This window comes from Polistes canadensis, unplaced genomic scaffold, assembly GCF_001313835.1.
Source record: "Polistes canadensis isolate GaletaPanama2010 unplaced genomic scaffold, ASM131383v1 scaffold_46, whole genome shotgun sequence".
NCBI lineage: Eukaryota > Metazoa > Arthropoda > Insecta > Hymenoptera > Vespidae > Polistes > Polistes canadensis.
The window spans coordinates 87,543-111,564 of NW_014569593.1; the positions used below are offsets into that span (position 1 = coordinate 87,543).

Consider the following 24,022-nt stretch of genomic DNA (forward strand, 5'->3'; position numbering starts at 1 on the left):
AAGGATAAAAAGAAAATGAAAAAAGTGCAGAGGAAAAAAATTAAAGATAAAAATCAAAAGAGTATAAGGATAAATATATAATATTATGTATAATATTTATATCTTAAAAAACGATTTTTAATATTATAAAAAAAATAAAAAAGAAAGCGTAATTCGAACGCGCAATCACTGTTTATCGTTATCGTTTTTTTTTCGCGTTATCTTTATCCGATTTTCCATACCTTCTTTTAATTCCCGTTGGTTCTCCTGTCTCGAGGAGCCGGAGACAGATACTGGAACGAAAGCGAAACGTGTGTCGTAGCTCCGGTACGGGGGTGCGCACACACACACACACACACACACACACACACACACACATACAGAAACAGCAGGACCACACGTATATCCTATAGAAAATAAGTATAGAGAGAAAGAGAGAGAAAGAAAGATTGTAAGAAAGAGAACACACGCACGTGTTTTAAGATTCCAGGCTTCGGGGAGGTGTGGTTGGTTGTTGGTGGTGGTCGGGTTCCTACTGGATGAAGATCGACGAGACTCGCCTAAATTCCCACAGCGAAGTGAACTTGTGCCGACACCCTATATAGCTGGATATTGATTGGCGCGGTTGGTTGCGTGCACACTTATGTTGACAATCGTGTGTGTATGTGTGTGTGTGTGCGCGCGCGTGTACAAGCTGCGTAGGCGCGAGTTGCGCCCCCTAGCCAGCCCTTAACCTTCCATCCCCACTGTTTTTCTCTCTCTCTCTCTCTCTCTCTCTTCTTCCCACCGTTCCCTCAGCCATCCCTTAAGTTTCGGATACACACCATTTCGAAGTACGAGAAAACCCCGACATCGACCCCGCCCTTGAAATGAAACGAAACCTCTATCTACCACCCCCTCCCTCCCCACACTCCACCTCAACCACCCCTTTTCTTATTCATCAATCCTATTCTTATTTGTAATCATTTTATCTGTTTTATTATTTATTTCGCGAACACGCGTGCGAAAATATTCATAAGTATGCGTATTTATTCTTTATAAATCTGTCTGTATCGAGAGATAAATGCAAAAATATCTCATCGAGACGATGAAAAGAATTCTTTTTTTTTCTTTTTTTTATTCGAATTTTTATTAGATTCACATTATTTCAGAGAAATATGTATTATAATTGAATTATATTGCATTGAAACGTTGAATATGTTTTAATCACGGAAAAAATAAAGGGATGAGTTTACCCTAGCAGGTTACTCACACGTTGGGAAGAGTCATCAATTTTTCCTCGGCTCACCCTCGTTCCATAATTTACAAGTTACATACGTACGACCTAAGAGTAGAGAGACATATATATATATATTTAGAGAGAGAGAGAGAGAGAGAAAGAAAAAGAGATAGAGGAGTGGAAAAAAAAAATCAATTTTTCATTTCCGATGAAATATTCAAGATGGAAGGATCCAGTCGGAAGTAAGATACGAATTGAATTCGATTAATGAATCCCTCTCTCTTTCTCTCTCTCTCTTTTTCTCACACACACACACATACACACACCCAGCTGTGATCGATCAATCGAGTTAGGAAATAGTATCGGATAAACACAAATGTGGACATTTTCGGGCTTCGTCTGTCATGGCCGCGAGTCTCCGCGGTTACGTTTTGACTGGCTTTGATAACGAAAGCGAAGAGGATTCGAGGGAGGAAGATTTAAGAGGAATTTATCGGCGACGCGGTGGTGGTGCAAGTAGTAGAGGAAGACAAGGAAGAAATCCATTGTTTATTCTACGGCCATTGCTGTCGTCGTTACCAGGTCGACGACTCGGTTCAAGGCCAAGAGCCGATGGACAATTACGTCAGAATGATGTTCAGGATACTATAGTTGCCCAATCTAATATAACGAGACGTCGTTTCCATACTACAGCTGTTCTTGCACTGAAACAGTGCAAGAGAAAACAAACCGCCAGAGTGAGGAAGTGCGTTTGTCTCCCCTCCAATTACGCCCTCGTCGAGTTCCCGGTTGTCTGGTCGGAACTTAGGTTATTTCTTTAGACCTAGTCACGCAGGAAATCATTTGCGTGATTATTCGTACTTTGTCGAATACAAATACAATAACAATTATATTTATATGCTTCTTAAATTGGGTACTCGAATAATATCGAATATTTGAAAATACGAATTAATAAATTATCCTAGCTTTCTTTCCTTTTTTATTTTTCTTTTTTCTTTTTTTTTTTTTTTTTTTGAAGAAGAAGAAGACACTCAAGAAACCGTACGGTATAATCAACGATTCATTTCTTTTGTTGTTGCTGTTGTTTAGAGCGAATAGACAGCTTTGCGACGGTGCCATCAGGTGTGCCAAGGACGAGTTATTTCCTGTTCATCGAGCCATACTTTCCGCGGTTAGTCCTTACTTCAAAGCCCTATTCACTAACAGCCTCAAGGGTGGAAAAAGTGAGACTACCGAGGTAGTTATCGATTCGGTTCCCAGTGAAATCTTTGCTCTGATCCTCGATTATGCTTACACTGGCACCTGCAACGTAAACGCTGACAACGTAGAACAACTTCTACCTTTGGCAGATCAATTCGAAGTACTCGGGGTCGTTCAACTCTGTTGTCAATTTCTCTTGCAAGAACTCAAGCCGGATAATTGTTTAGGTACACATACTTATACGATCGATAAGATTGAAATTAATTTCTTGATCGGATTCTTCTATAATTTATCCGTGTTATTGATAGGAATATTTAAATTTGCTCGTCATTATTTCTGTCGGGATCTCGAGGATAAAGGTAAGAGATACATTCGTCATCATTTCAAACAAATACTTTACGAGAGCTCGGAGTTCAAGGAATTACAAGCGGAAGAATTGGAATCGATATTGTTGGACGACGAATTAAACGTTAAAAACGAGGAAATAGTATTCGAGGCTGTTAAAACTTGGTTCGAGTATAAAATAGATGAAAGAAAAATTAACTTGGGAAAATTGTTAGAATGTATTCGTTACGGATCGATGAGTTACAATTATTTTCTCGAGAACGTTCTCAATTGGAAATTCGTTAGGGAAGACGAAGTAGGTGGAAAGAAAAAAACAAAAAAGTATTATTTCAATCGGTATTTCAATTTGGAATGTTATTTTCGTTCTAGGCCTGTCAACGAATATTACAGTCAGCAAAGACTTACTTAACCGAACAGGATAGCAAACAAAATGGAGAAATCGACATGAGGAATCCATTGTCGAGACCACGAGTACCCTACGAAATACTTTTTGCGATTGGTGGCTGGAGTGCCGGTTCTCCGACTAGTTTCGTCGAGACTTACGACACTAGGTAATATTCCTTGGATTGTCATTTAAACGATTAGGCTTTCTAAGAGTCAAAGAAAAGAGTAAAAAAAAAAAAAAAGGAAAAGGATTTAGAAGAAAATGATCAAAGTATTACAAAAAATATGTCATAAAAATCATATATAACACCATCTGTATGAATATCAACTTCAGAGCTGACAGATGGTTTCTATCAGTAAGCACGGATCTAACACCACGAGCTTATCACGGGATCTGTGCTCTAAATGATCTCATCTACATGATTGGAGGATTCGATGGGAACGAACATTTCAATACTGTACGATGTTTCGATCCGGTGACAAAGGAATGGCGTGAACGAGCTTGCATGTATCACGCTAGGTGTTACGTTAGCGTTTGTACGCATGGTGAGGGTTAAACGATTGCAAATTGTCATTACTATATAATAACGTAGATATATCAAGAAATCATTGAACTGATGTGACGAAAATTTTTGGAAAAAAAAAAAACAAACAAACAAAAAGGTGGCAAGATTTACGCATTGGGAGGGTACAATGGAAGGACCAGAATGAATTCAGCGGAAAGATACGAGCCACAGAAGAATCAATGGGAAATGATATCGTCGATGAATCGGCAACGTTCTGACGCCAGTGCGGCTGCACTTAACAATAAGATCTACATCGTCGGTGGTTTCAATGGTCAAGAAATTCTCGATTCCGCTGAGGTCTATGATCTAGAAAGCAATCAGTGGAGTTACATTAGATCAATGATCAGTCCTAGATCCGGTGTCTCATTGGTTGCCTTTCGCGATAGTCTTTACGCATTGGGTGGCTTCAATGGTTTCATTAGGCTAAGTTCCGGTGAAGGTTTCTTCGATATCTTCGAAATCCGAGCGATAATTAGGTGAATCCTTTCTACCTTTTTCTCTAGCCATCTCGTTGATCTCCTTTTAGGAGAACGTTACAGTCCAAACAATTCCGAGAATTGGCAGGAAGTCACGGAAATGTTCAGTCCGCGGAGTAATTTTGCCACTGTTATACTCGACGACATGATATTCGTCATTGGAGGTTTCAACGGTCAGTTTAAAATTAATTTGATATTATTCGGACGATTCATTTAAATGATAATCTCTCGTTGTTAGATCAAGTCATAGTATTTTTCTCAGGTACCACTACGATCGCTTACGTCGAGTGTTACGATGCGGACAACAACGAATGGTACGACGCATCACCGATGAATCTAAATCGAAGTGCACTTAGTGCCTGTGTGATATCGGGTCTCTCGAATGCACGAGATTATTCTTACCTGAGCAAAGTACGAGATCTTGGTCAAGGTAACTTTATCATTTTATTTTATATTGAAAGTTTTTTTTCTTGTTTTTGTAATTTTCTCACTTCCTTTTGGCATACATTTCAAAAAGAAAATAAATTATCTTAGGTTGCACGCGAAATATATTTATTTTAACGATAGTTATAGCAAGCAAAAAGGGCTAGTAAATATATATATATATATGTATATATGTATGTTTTATGGAAGTTAACGATTTTACGTTGGGTCCGTAATTTATTACACCGTTGGATAGTTCCGTTTTATATCTGTAACAATTCATACCTTGCATTTAAATTCGAATTTTATCAATAAATCATACCCTTATTTTGTTGTATCTCATCGTCAGATGTGTTTTTTTCTTTTTTTTTTTTTTTTGCCGAGGGTAATACTCGGTTGGTATTTCTGATTGAAATAACAAATTGAAAAAGAACATTTTAATTTTATAAAGTAACGTAACATTAACGATTGAACAAGAATTTATGAAATTAATATTAGGATAATTTAGAGTTTATAGATATAAATGGGATTTAATTTGTAATTCTTCGAGTTATTGTCAAACAAAAATGTTGTCGTTGATATTTAGGACAAGCTACTACGAATAGTCGAAGTAAGCCGGATCAAGCAGGAGAAGGTCCTACCGAGACAAATGTTGCTATGATCATAGACGAAGCTGTCGGTAGGGATGCTGCTGGACCAATCGATGGTATGGCCGAGGGTGTTGTTGCAAATTTTCACGATGTTAACGACGAGGAGCAAGAAAATCTTTCGTAACGTCGATTAACAGGAGAACAAGGGATGATATTTTCTATATCAAATGATTTTTTTTTTCATTATTATTTCGTAAATTATTAACGACAAAATATCCACTGCAGCAGCAGCAGCAGCACTTATAACGCAAGCGTAAAACAACATTTTTTTTTTTAGAAAATAATCTAACGCGAAAGAATTTTTATTTACTCAAATGTGTTTCTTTTTTATTTTTTCTGTCTTTTTTNTTTTTTTTTTTTTTTTTTTTTTTTTTTTGAAGAAGAAGAAGACACTCAAGAAACCGTACGGTATAATCAACGATTCATTTCTTTTGTTGTTGCTGTTGTTTAGAGCGAATAGACAGCTTTGCGACGGTGCCATCAGGTGTGCCAAGGACGAGTTATTTCCTGTTCATCGAGCCATACTTTCCGCGGTTAGTCCTTACTTCAAAGCCCTATTCACTAACAGCCTCAAGGGTGGAAAAAGTGAGACTACCGAGGTAGTTATCGATTCGGTTCCCAGTGAAATCTTTGCTCTGATCCTCGATTATGCTTACACTGGCACCTGCAACGTAAACGCTGACAACGTAGAACAACTTCTACCTTTGGCAGATCAATTCGAAGTACTCGGGGTCGTTCAACTCTGTTGTCAATTTCTCTTGCAAGAACTCAAGCCGGATAATTGTTTAGGTACACATACTTATACGATCGATAAGATTGAAATTAATTTCTTGATCGGATTCTTCTATAATTTATCCGTGTTATTGATAGGAATATTTAAATTTGCTCGTCATTATTTCTGTCGGGATCTCGAGGATAAAGGTAAGAGATACATTCGTCATCATTTCAAACAAATACTTTACGAGAGCTCGGAGTTCAAGGAATTACAAGCGGAAGAATTGGAATCGATATTGTTGGACGACGAATTAAACGTTAAAAACGAGGAAATAGTATTCGAGGCTGTTAAAACTTGGTTCGAGTATAAAATAGATGAAAGAAAAATTAACTTGGGAAAATTGTTAGAATGTATTCGTTACGGATCGATGAGTTACAATTATTTTCTCGAGAACGTTCTCAATTGGAAATTCGTTAGGGAAGACGAAGTAGGTGGAAAGAAAAAAACAAAAAAGTATTATTTCAATCGGTATTTCAATTTGGAATGTTATTTTCGTTCTAGGCCTGTCAACGAATATTACAGTCAGCAAAGACTTACTTAACCGAACAGGATAGCAAACAAAATGGAGAAATCGACATGAGGAATCCATTGTCGAGACCACGAGTACCCTACGAAATACTTTTTGCGATTGGTGGCTGGAGTGCCGGTTCTCCGACTAGTTTCGTCGAGACTTACGACACTAGGTAATATTCCTTGGATTGTCATTTAAACGATTAGGCTTTCTAAGAGTCAAAGAAAAGAGTAAAAAAAAAAAAAAGGAAAAGGATTTAGAAGAAAATGATCAAAGTATTACAAAAAATATGTCATAAAAATCATATATAACACCATCTGTATGAATATCAACTTCAGAGCTGACAGATGGTTTCTATCAGTAAGCACGGATCTAACACCACGAGCTTATCACGGGATCTGTGCTCTAAATGATCTCATCTACATGATTGGAGGATTCGATGGGAACGAACATTTCAATACTGTACGATGTTTCGATCCGGTGACAAAGGAATGGCGTGAACGAGCTTGCATGTATCACGCTAGGTGTTACGTTAGCGTTTGTACGCATGGTGAGGGTTAAACGATTGCAAATTGTCATTACTATATAATAACGTAGATATATCAAGAAATCATTGAACTGATGTGACGAAAATTTTTGGAAAAAAAAAAAACAAACAAACAAAAAGGTGGCAAGATTTACGCATTGGGAGGGTACAATGGAAGGACCAGAATGAATTCAGCGGAAAGATACGAGCCACAGAAGAATCAATGGGAAATGATATCGTCGATGAATCGGCAACGTTCTGACGCCAGTGCGGCTGCACTTAACAATAAGATCTACATCGTCGGTGGTTTCAATGGTCAAGAAATTCTCGATTCCGCTGAGGTCTATGATCTAGAAAGCAATCAGTGGAGTTACATTAGATCAATGATCAGTCCTAGATCCGGTGTCTCATTGGTTGCCTTTCGCGATAGTCTTTACGCATTGGGTGGCTTCAATGGTTTCATTAGGCTAAGTTCCGGTGAAGGTTTCTTCGATATCTTCGAAATCCGAGCGATAATTAGGTGAATCCTTTCTACCTTTTTCTCTAGCCATCTCGTTGATCTCCTTTTAGGAGAACGTTACAGTCCAAACAATTCCGAGAATTGGCAGGAAGTCACGGAAATGTTCAGTCCGCGGAGTAATTTTGCCACTGTTATACTCGACGACATGATATTCGTCATTGGAGGTTTCAACGGTCAGTTTAAAATTAATTTGATATTATTCGGACGATTCATTTAAATGATAATCTCTCGTTGTTAGATCAAGTCATAGTATTTTTCTCAGGTACCACTACGATCGCTTACGTCGAGTGTTACGATGCGGACAACAACGAATGGTACGACGCATCACCGATGAATCTAAATCGAAGTGCACTTAGTGCCTGTGTGATATCGGGTCTCTCGAATGCACGAGATTATTCTTACCTGAGCAAAGTACGAGATCTTGGTCAAGGTAACTTTATCATTTTATTTTATATTGAAAGTTTTTTTTCTTGTTTTTGTAATTTTCTCACTTCCTTTTGGCATACATTTCAAAAAGAAAATAAATTATCTTAGGTTGCACGCGAAATATATTTATTTTAACGATAGTTATAGCAAGCAAAAAGGGCTAGTAAATATATATATATATATGTATATATGTATGTTTTATGGAAGTTAACGATTTTACGTTGGGTCCGTAATTTATTACACCGTTGGATAGTTCCGTTTTATATCTGTAACAATTCATACCTTGCATTTAAATTCGAATTTTATCAATAAATCATACCCTTATTTTGTTGTATCTCATCGTCAGATGTGTTTTTTTCTTTTTTTTTTTTTTTTGCCGAGGGTAATACTCGGTTGGTATTTCTGATTGAAATAACAAATTGAAAAAGAACATTTTAATTTTATAAAGTAACGTAACATTAACGATTGAACAAGAATTTATGAAATTAATATTAGGATAATTTAGAGTTTATAGATATAAATGGGATTTAATTTGTAATTCTTCGAGTTATTGTCAAACAAAAATGTTGTCGTTGATATTTAGGACAAGCTACTACGAATAGTCGAAGTAAGCCGGATCAAGCAGGAGAAGGTCCTACCGAGACAAATGTTGCTATGATCATAGACGAAGCTGTCGGTAGGGATGCTGCTGGACCAATCGATGGTATGGCCGAGGGTGTTGTTGCAAATTTTCACGATGTTAACGACGAGGAGCAAGAAAATCTTTCGTAACGTCGATTAACAGGAGAACAAGGGATGATATTTTCTATATCAAATGATTTTTTTTTTCATTATTATTTCGTAAATTATTAACGACAAAATATCCACTGCAGCAGCAGCAGCAGCACTTATAACGCAAGCGTAAAACAACATTTTTTTTTTTAGAAAATAATCTAACGCGAAAGAATTTTTATTTACTCAAATGTGTTTCTTTTTTATTTTTTCTGTCTTTTTTTTTATACATCAATCGATCGCAATTATGTCGTTTTATGATATATACTTTTTTTTTTTTTAATTTTTTCCTTATCTTTTAAACGTTTGTAAAATTTACACACGATGACGGATCACGCGCGTTTACATACGATTTTAATTTTAATTTCTCTGATTATAATACGAACAGGATGAATTTTATTATCCATAGCGTTTTTTAAAATGCTTAATTTTTATTTCGAAGAATAAGCGAGTAGAACAATGATTTTTAATATTTTTTTTTATTCTTCTAATATTACATTCCCCAATTTTTTGTTCGTTATCGTGATTGTTATGTAATCAGAGAGAAAAAGAATATTTATTGATATTAATAAAATTATATATCCGCTGTTTGAAAATCTTAGATTGATTTTAATCCATTTCTTTTTTTCTTATATATATATAAATATAAATTAAGAGAAGATATATATCTTTGAAAATATAAAAAAATAAATAAAATACACATATAATAAAATAATAATAAATAGGAATAAATTAGAATATTGAACACAATTGGGTTATTCGGGATGCATCTAATTTACCGTCCATTAAATAAATCTAAAATTTTATATTAATCTATCTCTTTATGTATAGATTTATTTCATTTTTTTTCTCATATGTACTCATATATTATGTATAGTGTATACATTATTACATCTTCATTGGTGTTTCTCCCTTAACGACAAACTCCTTTAACTTTTTCTTGTGCTTCTCTCTCTCTCTCTCTCTCTCTCTCTCTCTCTCTCTCTCTCTACCTCTTTCTCTCTCTCACACAAACACATACACACACACGTATACACATACACACTCTCTCAAATCCTTCTCACGTGATGCACGTTCTTATTCCACAAAAATCGTACATACTGCTTGTATTGACAAATACTTTTGTGACCTCATTGGTTAAACTCAATTGGGGAGAGGAAAAAAAAGAAAAAAAAAAGTGGATTTTCAATTTCGACAATCGAAGAATTGCCATTCGTTCGTTCGTTCGTTCAAATGTCGAGAAAAATCCGTCAAGTAAAATTCCTTCTAAAATTTTGCGAATGCAAATGTTGTCATTTCCTTTTTTTTTCTTTTTTTTTTTTTAAATATTTCTGTTTTTATTTTGTTTATTTATTCATCGCGGTTTAATAAAGGATATACGCGTGTATCATATAATTTATATATATTATAGATGGACACGCGTTATATCGATATCTTCGTGGTGGCAGTTTTTTTCAAATTCTTCATTCTCGTCAATATATACGAGCCGGTTAGAAAAATTGTGCCATACGTTGATTAACGATGATTAAGAAATTAAAAAAAATTACGCGACAAAAGTTAGATTTATATTATATATATATATATATATATATAATATGTATATTATGTAATATACATATATTGACTTACATGTGTAATGTCAATTCGCAAGGTACACGTATGCATAATAAATTCTCGATACGATATTACGAATGCAAGGATACTCATATACGAATACGCGAGCAATCAATTACATTTGATAAGAATTTAATGAAAATTCCTGTGGCACGTGATTTTTCTTTTCTTCTGTTTTTTTTTTTTTTTTTTTATTATTTGCAATGAATTAACACTCTACAGTCCGAAGATTTTTCTTTATTGTAAGAAAAAAGATATTAAATTAATAACGAATTAAATTCTTAAAGGGGACATCGAAATACGTTTAGTCATGTTTCATGTATTGAAATGTAAATAAATGTAATTAAAAATCAAATAATAATAAAAAAAAAAAGATTTTCAAAAAATATCAGATTTATTGCGATATTTTTGAAATTAAATTTAATAAAAATTACAGACAAATTTATTTTCTTATAAAAAAAAGAAAAAAATTATACGGAAAGATACGTGTGTATCCTATTATTATTATTGAACAAAATTAATTTAAACAAGAAATAGTGTATTTTATACGTGTGTGATATTTCTAAATCCTGCAGGACTATAGAGAGTTAAAATAAATTATTTCATAAAGAAGATCATTCTCTAACATAATCCTACGTTTTCATAATATTCTTCTTCAATCTCGTATCTATTCTTATACTTTTTCCTATTTTTTTTTCTTTTTTTTTGTTTTCTTACTGCGGTCGCTGAGTTATCTTTCAGTTTTTTTTTCTCTTTTTTTTTTTTTTTACAATGTGATTTTTCATTTCATTTCGTCGGATAAAGAGAAAACGAAAGAAACTTTTTGTTTACGTTTCGAACGAATATTTTCATTTATAATAATCGATCCGTTTTTTTTTTTTTTTCGTGTATTATGTAATTATCGTTACCATTAATGACTTTTAAAAATCGTTAATATAATTTTTTGTTATCGTATGGTCGTATAATAATTATTTAAGAATGTACCTCTCTCTCTCTCTCTCTCTCTCAAGCATACATACATACGTACATACGTACATGCGTACACGCATACAAACGTTAACATACATACACGTTTTCTTTCTGTTTTTTTTTACTCTTTCTTTACATGGGATACCAGCCCATTGAAAAAGGAAGTTGAATTTAAATATGTGGGTCTCGCTCAGAAATTTACAGTGAAACTTAATCTATCTTAAAAGAAGGAATCGAATCAAAATTCGCGCGCGCGTACAATTTCCATTTTGTTGCAACTCACTTTCTTTCTCTTTTATTTTTCTTTTCAAAAACACACACACACACACTCGCGATTAAAAGGAACGATATCGTTTTTCGTCATTCATCGAATTCAATTCATTCAAAGTTTTGTTTCATCAAACCCCTTGACATCGAAAATCAAATTACGAAATTCGACGTGTTAGAAAAATATAAAATTTCATTATGTTGAACGATTGAACAATTATAAAAGTTTGAAAAAAAAAAAAAATATAACGAAATATTTACACGACTAAATATCAATTTAATCAAATCATTTATACAATAATAATGAACATTAACCCTGTAGCTACTAAATTGGCTTTCGAATACATATAAGTTATATTTTTCAACACATTTTTAACTTATTTTCATCGTTTAAACAATTGTACAATCTGTATAAATAATGGAAAATAATATAATTCGTTTTTAACAGACGTTTCTTTGGGTATACAATTTGTTTAATCTACTTTTCATATGCAAACGGTGGCAATAGTTGCCATAATCGTAGTCAAAGGGTTAACGAGATACCATTATTACAAATTAAATTAATATTAATTCTATAAAGTATGTATAAAGACCAAAAAAATATGACGTATCTAAGATGCCATCGTTATGCCAAGGGGTTAATATTACGATTAAAATGAAAAATAAGAACAGAACGAATTGATCTCTCGAATCAAAAAGCTATCCATAAATAATAAATAATTGTTTACTATCGAAGAGAGAGAAGAGAACAATAATAAGCAAAAAAATAAAAGAAAGAAAGAAAGAAAGTCAAAAAACGAAGGTTTTCGATACTTAGCACCGACGACTTAAGAGTCTTATCAAGAGTCTTATTGTTTAGCGATAATTAATTAAAAGCTAATTATACAATTAATGATCGACAAGCTACGACGATGATGTACACTACAACGCCATTTTCCACTTTTATCGTTTTCATTTGACTAATTTTTAATTCTATTTTATTTTCTTTCTTTTTCACTTTTCCCCCACCCCTCCATCTTTCTCTCTCACTCTCTCTCTCTCTCTCTCTCTCTGTCTGTTTTTCTCTTTCTTTTCCTTTCTTTTTATCTCATTCCGACGACGATTGATCGATCGTAATAGGCGTATTTCTTTTTTGTAGAACGTCCGCTTTGTGGTCGAAGTTTTTATTTAATTATTTATAATTCTTCGTAGATTGTTACGAGCAATTGAGATCTAGTATTGGAGGGATTTCATATACCTGAAACGTTTTTTTTTTCCTTCCTTCCTTCCTTCCTTCCTTTCCTTCATTTCTGTCCTTCCTATCCTCCTCGTTTCAACTTGTTGTCCATTCTTTAAATATTATTACATTTTCGTAACTTTTTTTTAGTCCCACACAAAACAAAACTTTCGTTTGTCTTTCTTCCCTATCAAAAAGAAGACGCGTGCGTAATTTTTATTAATATTCCGTTCGTCGAGCACACTTTCGTCAAAGCTCGTTTTTTAGTCAAGCTCCTTACAAAATTCTTTATCAATCACTTTTTTTTCTTTTTTTTTCTTTTTTATACGCGTTTATAATTAATCTTCTGATCGTCGTGCGACACAGCAATACAACAAACAACACCAACGAGAATAATATATCACGAATTATATTATATACGAATTATATTTCACTAATTCGTGTTGTGTTGTCTTTCTCTTATTTTATTTCTTCTTCTTCTATTGTGTTATTATTTCTCTTTGTTTGTTTGTTCGTTTTCTTCTAATTATTCATCTCGTCCATCGTCCTTTTTGTTTCATTTTATTTTTTTCTTACGCTTTCTTATTTTTGTTTGTTTGTTTGTTTGTTCATCCATCCTCTCTCTCTTTTTAACACGCGCACGGGACGCACTCACACTTATCTGAGGTTAACAATTGACATGCGTTTCGTAACTTTCCTAAATGCTAGACAAATGCATTTTCTAGCATTGTCTCTCTCTTTCTCATTCTCTCTTTTTTCTATCTCTCTCTGTCTCCCAAACTGCTCCTCTCTTCATCTGTCTCTCTTTCTCTCTCATTCTCTCGTACTTTTTATTTTATATTTTTTACTTTTAATTTCTTTTTTTTTTTTTTTTTTTTAAATCTTACATTTCTTTTTCTTTTCTTTTTCTTTCAAATACGCCCGCGAATCGCTGACTCTTACGTTAAAAAGAATAAAAAAAAACACTTATACAATTAGAATTAATTGTAAAGATTTGTTTGACACCCTCTGTAGGCTAAATTAATTTTGTATATAAATTGTAAGAAACATAATGTTTTTAATACCTTTGAATATACGAATAAATAATTCGTTCAATGATCATTTAATTTATTTTGAATATAGTGAGAAGAAAATATGTAAACGTTATTATATTTGGGGAGAGGGGGGTTGATTGAGAAAAAATTCATTTAAACGGACAAAATTTCGATATGTAATTTCCAAGTCAGACGGGACTACGGAAGGGGGTTTAGTATAATTTGAATCATACGTAATAAGAATTATTTATAAATTCGATGAATACTTATAGAGAATAAATACGGTGGATACGCGAGGTTCGATTATTTTGAATACGTTTTACGATTTCGCGATGAAAAACGTTTAATCTGATGAGATTACAAATTTCAATTAACGTTATAAAAGTTAACGATAATTGAGATATAAATTATAAATGAATGTTTATCATTAATAAATGAATTTTTCCTTAATGAATTCTTTATTTGATAGGAGTCAGCGAAACACTGTTTACATACTTTTGAATACGCGATAAGTATGTCAGTATTTAAATATTTTACATCGCGACTGAATGTCGCGAATCGATTACGAGTTCTTTTTTTTTTCTTGCGAAATTTTAAAAAATAAGAAAAAAAAAGACACGAAACTATACGAACGTATTTATATATTATATGTTGCAACGCACAGATTGGCCAATGTTGAACCAATTACGTTCGATCGATGGTCTTATTAAACTAACCCTATTTGTTAAAGTTTACGTATGACTTTTTTTTTCGCGATATTATCGATGAAAATTATTGGCATTTAAATTTACGAGGATTCGTCGCGATGATATTCGAGAATTTCTTTCTTTTTTTTTCTTTTTTTTTTCTTTTTCGTTTGCAACTTTCCTAAAAATTGTTCGATCGTAACTCGACGGGGAGCTAGGCCGGAAAAAAAAAGTTTTCTCGAACCGATTCGATCGCGGGGGGGAAAAATCGTTTACTTCTTTTTTTTTTTTTTCTTTATTAATTAAAATGTAATCGTTTTATTTGTTTGTTTATCTTCTTCTTCTTCTTCTTCTTCGTCATTTAAATCGAACTACCTTATTATCGTGCGGCATCTCCTCACATACTTACAATCAGAAACGGATTAATTATTATTTGAATTCATTTCAAACGTTTCATCACTTCTAAACATATATTTTTCTCGTTTCTTTAATATCTTCTTTCTCGTTAATAATTTCGTCATTCTTTTTTGGCTGCTCCTATTAACTTATTATTTAATTGTAATAATGTGTACACATCGAAAATCGTGATAGTACACATCCCCGTGTGAATGAAAGATGAATGATTATTATTGGATCCGCGAATGTGTTCGATCCCATCATGTTGCATGTTCCCTTATCTGAAATATTTAAGACCAGCAACTAGGAGAAATTTCTCGATGAAAAGCTCGGAGTCAAGGACGGCGATGTGAGCTGCTCGGCCGATAAGTGCATTTGCTGTCGGTGGTAGTGCATGATGGACATCGTATCTGACCAAACTCACACCGGATGCCGACATCACGGGATAGAGTATGTTGTGCACCATCTCGCGATACGCTGCCCCTACAAATGAAAAATAATGTCAATAATTTCATTTCAAAATCTGGATACAAATTATATATACGAGGAGTTAATTGATTAATAATTATATAATATCTACAACGAAATGATATTTTTCTATGCGGGTTGTGTGTCGTATAATAATTGATGCATCCTTGCTTGTGTGTATCTAAGAAAAAACTCGATTGAAGAAAAAAAAAAAGCAAACAAACAAAAATCAATATTTTTCTATAAGTCAAATATTGCAATACCTTGATCGGACGGATCACGTACGGCAGCCTTGCAAAGTTCAATTCTCGCCGAGTGAAGCGGTACGTAACGATCTTGAGCGCTTCCGCACAAAAGTACGTGTTTGAAATTTTGCAGATTGCTTTTTTGACTTAAACGAAACATGAAGGAACGCCTGACGTCCGGCGAGTCCTTCATTGCCAGTTGAAGCAACGATCCGGACTTTTTCCATTTTTGCATGAACCACATACCTGGTATAATCAGATAAAATCAGATAAAACAAGTATATATATGTATATATATATACATTGGACTGTTTTAAGAATAATCGTACTCACCAGCGTTAACCAATCCACTGGTATTATAAAGAGTGCCTAAATGAGGTCCGCTTAAACTAAGGAAGGTGTGCAAACGTGGAATAAGTGGCCGAAGTTGTGGTCGTGTTAGAGCACTTCGAATAATGATGGTCCCCAAAGAGTGTCCGATGAAGCTCACTTTCGTTGGATTCAAGCCCGATATTTCTATGTGATGACGAATCTCAGCGACCAATCTATCCGTCATAGTGTCAAAGTCCGAGAATGTGTCACCCTTGAAAACAATTCGATTCTTCAATATCGATAATTATGTTTTCATTGTTGAGATTAGAGAAACAGGGGATGATTATGGAGAATAAAAAAAAAACAAAAAAAAACAAACTTACTTGATTCTTCTCAGACATGAGAAAATCCAAGTGTGCCCCGGGTAGACCCAATTCGAGATAAGTCTTGACGAGACGTAGATCAGCTGCATTACCGTCGAGTCCATGTACGCAAACGATTAGGTGAGCACCTTCCGGCGAGAATAATCGGTACTCGTCGCTGATGTGGAAATACGGCAAGGTCGAGGCCAGGCTTGGGTAATCACTAAGAGGCACATTCGATCTTAAAGGTTGAATCGACGACGGGGTCAGAAGGTCACCGTATCCGAAGGAACGGGCACGCTTATGGAAGCGATACTGCGCTTCCTTGCGTTCTCTAGATAGGGGTAAGGTAGATAAAGAGAACTTAAAATACGAATGGAAAGGTGGACTCGGAAATGAGAGTGAGAGTGAGAGTGAGAGTGAGAGAGAGAGAGAGAGAGAAAGAAAGAAAGAAAGAAAGAAAATCAGAAGAAATGTGTGGCGGCGAAACTTAAATCCAAATAAAAAAATGCAGCAGACTATTGCTAGTTGGTGCTGATGAAGCAGCACACAAGTGCTAACACTGTTGCGTTAGCGGAAAGAAATAAAAGATTCATTTCAAGAAATAAAACGAGGAATTAATTGTCAATCTGTTGGAAGAAGAGTATCGGAGGGACCAAAAGCACGATCCTCAAAATATAATAATGTACACACCTGTAAATCCTACCGGAGAAGCTCATCTGTCGTTTGAATTCTTCCTTACATTTTTTGAAGTTTATCAAATCGTCCTGGGTACTTTGTAAAAGTTCTTTGCCTTCTTGATAACAATCCAAACAAACGGTACCACCACCGTACGCATTTTCTCGATTCCGTTGAGGACTACAAGGTGCTGTCTTGTTCTGTTTGGGACTCCTAGTTCTTTTGACCGTCTCGTAAACGTGATAAAGAGGATTGTCGATGGGCGCTGGTGGATCACGAAACTCTTCCGGAGGTGGTGGCTCGTCTTGGAACATTTTTGGTGGTGGCAATCTAACTTCTTCGTAAGAATGTTCGATAGGACTGCTATTCTCCTTTGCTGGGCCTGTCTTTCTCGGTACGATTTTGGAAAGTTTCTGACGCAACTGTTCGCTCGATAATCTCGCATTACGTTTTTGTTCCGAGCTAGAGGTGTCACCGCTGCTAACCCAACCTGAACACTCAGACGTCAAATTGCTGGAGCTCGAACTGGTCGTAGGACTACTCGGTCGAGTGGACGGCGGACTAAGGGGATTTGGAATGACGGGAAGATTGTTGCTAAGGCTATCTTTACTATCGCGTATCGGCATGCATGGTAGCGAAACGGCGCTACGTGGGACTACGATTTTGTTCTGTGCCACGGGTACGCTGGCACATCTTAGTCTTTTCACGTTGGGCGGTTGTTCACCGGTACTTGATATTTCGGATGACGGTGTTCTGCCGTTTGTAGCCGGTATCTCGTTAGGAGATTTTATCGGTTCAACCTAAAATTTGATATAATATTAAATAAACCTTTCGATATTTCCACCGATGGATTCACAATAGAATGAAAATACGAAATTAATTACCTTCAGAATAATCTTATTATTATTCTCAACTTCGAGAACATTGGTCGTAGGTGCTGGCGGTGGATGACGATATTTAGGCAAAGGTGCCATAGCCGGATCCTGATAAGCTGCAGGTGGCGGGGCAGGTTTCCTGTTCCTATGACCACACTTTCTACCATCCTCGGTAGGACGTTCGGTGTCTAATACAGGCGCTGAATGTGGCCTCCTACCGTGCTTGTCCCTTCTTCTCTCGACGCGGGTTTCTCTTTTGGGGTCGGCCTTGAGCGCGATCACTTCGTATAAGGGCTCATTAGGCGAGTCCATCGTTCTTTTATCACGTTGAACTCTTTTCTGTTGTTTCTCTTCCACGTAACACGACAACGTAACACCATTACGAGGTGATTTAGTCACCCTTTCGTCTTTCCTTTTCGTTCTGTCCCTCCTAAACTCGTAACAATCGTTTCTATCAGTCTCGTCTACGAGCCTGTCGGTACTTTTCGGTCTTTTGGGTCGGTCAGGTTCGTCGCGGGTGCGTCCGCTGGTGCCGTTAGTTCGATAAAAAAATGAATCCGTTGTTGTCGACGAGTAATTCGATACTCTGTACAACGGTTCCATCAGCAACGAATGACTGCTCGTCAATGTGCCACCGTTTATCGAATCCTGCGTTTCCCGATTGGATTGTCCGTGACTTGAGCTTGTTTTACCGATCGTGTGATAACGTCGCGTATCCAATCCGTTGGTTTGATTGTATTTACTACCTGTTTGATGTGCCTGTTTCCTTGCATTTCCACGATACGTTATCCTATCAAGTGTAGCTGTATGAAGCGGTTGCGTTTGTTGCTGTTGCTGTTGCTGTTCGTGCAAGAAACCATCAGCAACGTTGGCACCAGATTTACCGACAGGAAAGTTATTTTGATCGTTGCCTGAGAACCCTTGTCGTGTTAACAATCGATGACTCCTCGGCTCCAATCGTATCCTTCTGGTATCCAAAGAATGAAAGTCTGAAAGAAATAAAAACGAAACTCATAGAAATGTTGATAATATTGGATTGCTTGAAATGTTTGCGCTGATTGTTCGGGAAATATTCAAAGGCATCATTTTCTATTTTGATATATATATATATATATATTCAAATATTGAAATACCCAAAAGATGTATAAGACGTGACACGTGGATAAATCTCATAGAGAAATGGTAAAAAAAACAAATGATACCTTCAGACGTGTGAGAAGACTTGCTCTCGGTATTCAAGCAATCAGCCAGTTGGGCCAAATCCAACGTTCTGATATACGAGGGTACCGTTAGATTTTGTTCGCAGGATTTAGCGTTGGGCCGATAACCAGGCAGCCGAGTGTCCGATGGTAGCTCGGGGAACATTGCCACAAGAAGCGAACCGATGGACGTCGATTGGGGATCGATTTGTTGTCGATTTTGCACCAACATCTGCGTGGATTTGGCTCGAGGAAGAGGTATCACCGGAGTGGAACTCAATGATGGGTTTGGCGCTGAACAGGCCTGCTGTTGTCCAGACGGTGGGAAGAGGGTGGTGGACGATACCCTTGACCTTGGCCTTCCTCTCGATGGAACTGTCGCTGGTGGAGTCGCATTTCTCATTCCACCACGTTGTTTAGGAAATAGTTGGGTCGACACCGATCTGGGTTAAAGCCGAGTTAAGTAAAAGTTACAAACTATTTAATTATTCCCAGATAACTCGTCCAAAGATAAAGTTTCATATAGGGATAATTTATGGATTCGAAACGAGGATCTAACAAACCTGGGTAATGTCTTAGGCGAAGTTCTTGGTTGCAATGGCGCCATTTCAGGACCCAATTGATCGAGAGACTTGCTATGCCTAGCTGGTAAAGTCGAAGGGGTCGTAGCGAACCTAGCATGCATCGCTCCGATGTCCTGTGCAGCACCTTCGCTTCTCGGTGACCAGATTCCCATCGTCCTGGATCCCAGAATCGCAGCGATTCCACAGCTACAATCGTCCATACTAGGAACTGAAAAAGATAATATATTTATAATATAATTAATTCTCATATCTCGATTAATCCAAATTGTTATTCTTACTACTGTTTCTGTGTCTCTGTTGCATATCGGCATATTGATCCTCGAAGATCAAAGGCAACGAATGAAGATCCCCATCCAATTCCGGACAATGAACTGGTAACGGTGGTAACGAGGCAAGATAACGTGATCTTCGTGCTGCTTCGCTCACTGCCTGATAAGACTGATAATTAGCATCGTAACAACCCGCCGCTGACGTTCGTGGATTTTCCAATACGAAAAACCCCTCCGCAAAACGTTTAACCTGCAGAACGATCGTTGTTTAACAACAACAAAAAGAACAAAAATAAGCCCAATTAATTGGAATCAGAATCAACAGGTTTCTTAAAATCTCACTCGCAACTGATGATGAATTCTAGCGAGATGTTGATGAACAGCTTCGCGACCTGAGAAAGCTTCTAAAAAGTGTTGCCAAAGGACGATATTTTGTGCACAGAGCTGAGCTATATCTGCCTCTTCCGTGTCCATCATCTGTTAATCGAGATAACACATGATATGAACTTTTTCAAAAAACATTTCCATTAAAACTAATCAAATTAAAAACAAAATTAAACCTTGGTAATCTCTTTGTGCGTGTTCTGTGCAAGCTCGAGTGCCCTTTGCTGCCAAGATGGTAAAAGCCTTGCTAAATCGGCCAGATCATTCAACAGGGATTCCCTAGCAGCTAAAAGTAATCTCGCAACTTCTTGTTGAACCAATCTGGCGTGTTGCATCCTGGTAGCCGAACCTACGCACCTCGTAGTACTTTCCTACACAAGGAGTCAACAAAATGAATAGATTCAATTTTCTGTCGGTTCAATCGTTTCCTGTGAAAATAAAAAACAAACCAAAAAAAAAGAACAAAAAAACATATTGCTATAGTTCGCATGCCTCGTAAGCGTAGTTTTTTTATTCGATATTTCATATCACATATTTACTCATATACTTGTAAAAATATACTAAATAAGTAGATACATAAGCATTATATATAAATATATGTCATATATGTGACAACGGTTGGTGTCTATAGATAAAATGTCCGTTCTATAGACTATTATATACGTCACATATATGTAATGCATTAAATTAAAACGGCCATTGGACAATGTCACATATATGTGACGTTGGGCTTTCGAAACATACGGTCACGTCACTCATATGTAACATACGTTCCATGCAATACCGGTCGCAAACATCCCACTTTGAACTTTCCGTTCGGGTCATTTGAAATTGTCGTTATTTATACGTAGGTGTCGTATAATAACCTGTACGACTTATAAACGAAAAGTCATCATAAATCAATTGAAAAATGAAAACCAATGAAGCTTAGGCTTTATAGTCACAACGTTTCAACTCACAACGTTTCCGAAGGTTGCGTTGTTCTCGCTGTTGGCTGTCGTCTGTTTAAATTGCAACCAAGGTTTCCCACCTCGCGGTGCGCTATAAATTCCATATATACACGTTGTTGGTTAATCAGTTTGAAAAGAAAAAAAAGAAAAAATCAATTGATTTTTAAAAAGCTAATCGAACGGAAAATTGTATGAAAACTTACCAACTTTGAACGTAATGCAGGATGCTCTTCCTGATCGTTTGCGCATGGGACAAGGTAACAAAAAGAAAAACACACGATATATAATATATCAAAAGGGTAAATAGATTTAAAAAAAAGTAATGGTGATAATATAAAAGGAGAGATAAGGAAAGAGAGAAGAAAATACCGACTTGATGTACGGCTGATGAAGCGCCACGAGGCAAGCGTGGATCGTGATGGATACGGCGGCGAGATGAAAGTAATCGAAGAGTACCGGGAGATGATAATGGAGACCCTTCGTTGGCGCGAAGTTTAGCTGCAATGCCCTGAAAAGGAATCGAACGGAGAATAATGAAAGAACAAAAAAAAAGAAAAAAGAAAAACGATAGAGAGAGAGAGAGAGAGAGAGAGAGAGAGAGAGAGAAAGGCACAGTGCACACACGACTGTTCGAAAGTATCGATTTTCGTCGTCCGTTTCATTGGAAAGTTCGTCAATGTGTCTTCTTGTTTTTAATGCGTGTGTTAGTAAAATAGTATTCTGTTTCTATTATGTATGTGTATGTCCATGAGTCTCTACGTTCTCTACAGTGATCGAGATAAACCGATTGTAAATGAGTAAAAGAAAGAAAAAGAGTGTGAGAGAGAGAGAGAGAGGGAGAGTAAGAGCAGCCGTTAAAGTGCTCACCTCGATGACACGCATGCCATATTTCCGGGTTGTGTATTTTCGCTGAACCATAGTTCGACGCCAAGATTGAAGTGGGTGCGAGACAGGGCCTCCTCGATCTTGTGACTGTGTACAAGCACATGTGCTCGAAATAGTACCGATGTACCGAGTGTCACCTCTTCGTTTCTGTACAGGATTGGAAAGCGTTTGCTCGTGCCTGGTGCCTCCAACGAATCTAAAATGATGGTTCTTTACGTTCCCCTAGTGGCCAATGAGAATAGGGTGACGATGATTCGATTAGACCCGAGTAAATTGATTTCTCTTCTTCCCTAGCAATTTTAACGTTCCTGATTGTTTCATCAATCTAGTATTATTAAAAGATATTACCCATTTCACTAGAGACACTTTTTTTAATATCTCGTTAATTTTCTTTTTCTTTTTTTTTTTTTTCTTCTCAAATGAAATTATTTTTAATAATAACGATATAGTGTAATATATTGTAAAGTATCATATTATGTAGATCCATTCGAATCGTTATCTGAGAATTCTATTTTAAAAATCAATTTAACAACTCAGGTCTGACGATAATGATGAAAAAAAAGACCACTCACGATTGCGCAGCTGATTGACTTCCACCTTGACCGGTAATTTTGGCGACACTCGAAGAGCCGTCCGTATTTGGTAATATCTAAATGAACAAATAAGGTCGAATGTATGTATGTTAAATTGAACCAAAAGTTCTTGCCTTTTTTTAAATTAATATTATTTCACACGCGCGTGTAACGTAATTTTATTGACTTCAACGACAAAAATTATTCCTATCCAAAACAACAACACAATAAACGACAGGAATTACTATTGTTTCATCATTCCCCGTAACGCATTCATTGATCGAATTAGGATTATTTCCAATGTGACAAAAAGAGAATTTTCTAATAGAAAATAGTAAAAAGTTTGTGATGAAAAAATCGTTGACGATTCTTTGTTTTTTTTTTTCACGTTTATCATAAGGAGTGGTGATCGTTTTCTATATTACTACGGGATTCCCTAACACGAATTGAACGGTCGTAGGAGACCGTTTTTTTTTTCTTTTTTTTTTTTTTTTCATAAGTATTGCAATCAAAGAAGACTTTCAATACTCCTTCATCTTCTTCTTTTTCTTCCTTACCCTCGTTGAAAGAGGTCAACATTGTAGAACTTGCAGAGCTCGAGGGAGAACTCGAGGGTGGCCTGTAGATCGCTCATCTCGATCCTCAGGATGGAAGGAATCACCCCCTCCCTCTCTCTCTCTCTCTCTCTCTCTCTCTCACTCCCTCTCTCTTCGTTTTCCTTGTCCAATCACCTTTCTATCTTGATTCTCCCTAATCGTACGAGGGCCAACTTTGCGCAGGACGATGTTTCGTCTGCTTAGACGATGATGCTATACTCCTTCCACCTGCCATCCTTCCTTCCTCCCTTTTGGACCTTTTTTCTCTTCAGCGCCAAAGGTCCTCTGCCAAGAGATAAGAAAGAAATGTACGTGACTTACGTGTTAATCAGAATATTATTATTCTTTCTTATTTTATATTTTATTCGATTTTATTTCCCAAAAGTCGACTGTTTTGTGAATCCTGATTTTTTTTTGTTTAGAAATTCTTCTTATACAATATGTAAACATATTTTAAACGTTGTATGTATATACTATACTTATCATTCTTTATTTTGTTTTCTCTGCATTTGTCTAATTTTAAAATGTCGATTATGTAATGTTCTGCGCAATATTAAATGGAAAAAATAAATAATCTTTTCGTAAAAAAAATTCATTGAATTATTCAGCCGTCTCTGTTTATTCGTAAGACAAGCAGCAGCAATGTGAACGCAATGTGTTGATTTCTTTCTTCTTTTTTTTTTTTTTTTT

General features: G+C 36.0%; 4 protein-coding genes across 6 annotated transcripts in view; 2 read left to right on the forward strand and 2 right to left on the reverse strand.

Annotated features, from left to right (window-relative positions):
* LOC106785219 (15-hydroxyprostaglandin dehydrogenase [NAD(+)]-like) overlaps positions 1 to 597 on the reverse strand; it is a 6,214-nt gene extending 5,617 nt beyond the window's left edge. Inside the window, exons 1-2 of one of the 2 annotated variants that reach the window (XM_014745496.1) lie at positions 453 to 584; positions 222 to 272 (exon numbers count right to left, since the gene is read on the reverse strand). The gene's annotated coding sequence lies outside the window, so the exon portion shown is untranslated. Of the gene's footprint in view, positions 1 to 221; positions 273 to 452 lie in introns of both variants that reach the window. The other variant, XM_014745495.1, reaches the window with a different exon arrangement.
* A 789-nt stretch (positions 598 to 1,386) lies between these two features.
* On the forward strand, positions 1,387 to 5,520 carry LOC106785220 (kelch-like protein 10). The gene is made up of 9 exons (XM_014745497.1): positions 1,387 to 2,006; positions 2,288 to 2,625; positions 2,707 to 3,038; positions 3,113 to 3,294; positions 3,462 to 3,673; positions 3,791 to 4,126; positions 4,220 to 4,342; positions 4,432 to 4,599; positions 5,179 to 5,520. Exons 1-9 carry the CDS (start codon positions 1,603 to 1,605, stop codon positions 5,364 to 5,366), a joined length of 2,283 nt encoding a protein of 760 aa, XP_014600983.1. The 5' UTR covers positions 1,387 to 1,602; the 3' UTR covers positions 5,367 to 5,520.
* A 150-nt stretch (positions 5,521 to 5,670) lies between these two features.
* LOC106785154 (kelch-like protein 10) lies at positions 5,671 to 8,925 on the forward strand (the record flags this gene model as incomplete). The annotated part of the gene is made up of 8 exons (XM_014745356.1): positions 5,671 to 6,031; positions 6,113 to 6,444; positions 6,519 to 6,700; positions 6,867 to 7,078; positions 7,196 to 7,531; positions 7,625 to 7,747; positions 7,837 to 8,004; positions 8,584 to 8,925. Coding segments are annotated over 8 exons (1,902 nt in total), but the record flags the coding sequence as incomplete, so codon positions are not given.
* Positions 8,926 to 12,674: 3,749 nt separating this feature from the next.
* The window catches only part of LOC106785160, a 28,234-nt gene continuing 16,886 nt past the window's right edge, over positions 12,675 to 24,022 (reverse strand). The window contains exons 2-18 of one of the 2 annotated variants that reach the window (XM_014745360.1): positions 23,294 to 23,617; positions 22,737 to 22,813; positions 22,147 to 22,360; positions 21,653 to 21,787; positions 21,483 to 21,512; positions 21,289 to 21,370; positions 20,506 to 20,700; positions 20,288 to 20,422; positions 19,955 to 20,195; positions 19,656 to 19,884; positions 19,096 to 19,535; positions 17,903 to 18,882; positions 17,034 to 17,818; positions 16,362 to 16,674; positions 16,000 to 16,249; positions 15,685 to 15,912; positions 12,675 to 15,436 (exon numbers count right to left, since the gene is read on the reverse strand). In XM_014745360.1, coding sequence (XP_014600846.1) covers positions 15,231 to 15,436; positions 15,685 to 15,912; positions 16,000 to 16,249; positions 16,362 to 16,674; positions 17,034 to 17,818; positions 17,903 to 18,882; positions 19,096 to 19,535; positions 19,656 to 19,884; positions 19,955 to 20,195; positions 20,288 to 20,422; positions 20,506 to 20,700; positions 21,289 to 21,370; positions 21,483 to 21,512; positions 21,653 to 21,787; positions 22,147 to 22,360; positions 22,737 to 22,813; positions 23,294 to 23,370 — 4,617 coding nt within the window. In that variant the 5' untranslated portion in view covers positions 23,371 to 23,617 and the 3' untranslated portion in view covers positions 12,675 to 15,230. The remainder of the gene's footprint in view (positions 15,437 to 15,684; positions 15,913 to 15,999; positions 16,250 to 16,361; positions 16,675 to 17,033; positions 17,819 to 17,902; positions 18,883 to 19,095; positions 19,536 to 19,655; positions 19,885 to 19,954; positions 20,196 to 20,287; positions 20,423 to 20,505; positions 20,701 to 21,288; positions 21,371 to 21,482; positions 21,513 to 21,652; positions 21,788 to 22,146; positions 22,361 to 22,736; positions 22,814 to 23,293; positions 23,618 to 24,022) is intronic. The other variant, XM_014745361.1, reaches the window with a different exon arrangement.

Coding starts and splice junctions, on each gene's coding strand:
- LOC106785220 (XM_014745497.1), top strand. CDS start 1,603: ATGGCCGCGAGTCTCCGCGGTTACGTTTTGACTGGCTTTGATAACGAA. Junction 2,626..2,706: donor CAAGCCGGATAATTGTTTAG/GTACACATACTT, acceptor TGTTATTGATAG/GAATATTTAAATTTGCTCGT. Junction 3,295..3,461: donor GTCGAGACTTACGACACTAG/GTAATATTCCTT, acceptor TATCAACTTCAG/AGCTGACAGATGGTTTCTAT.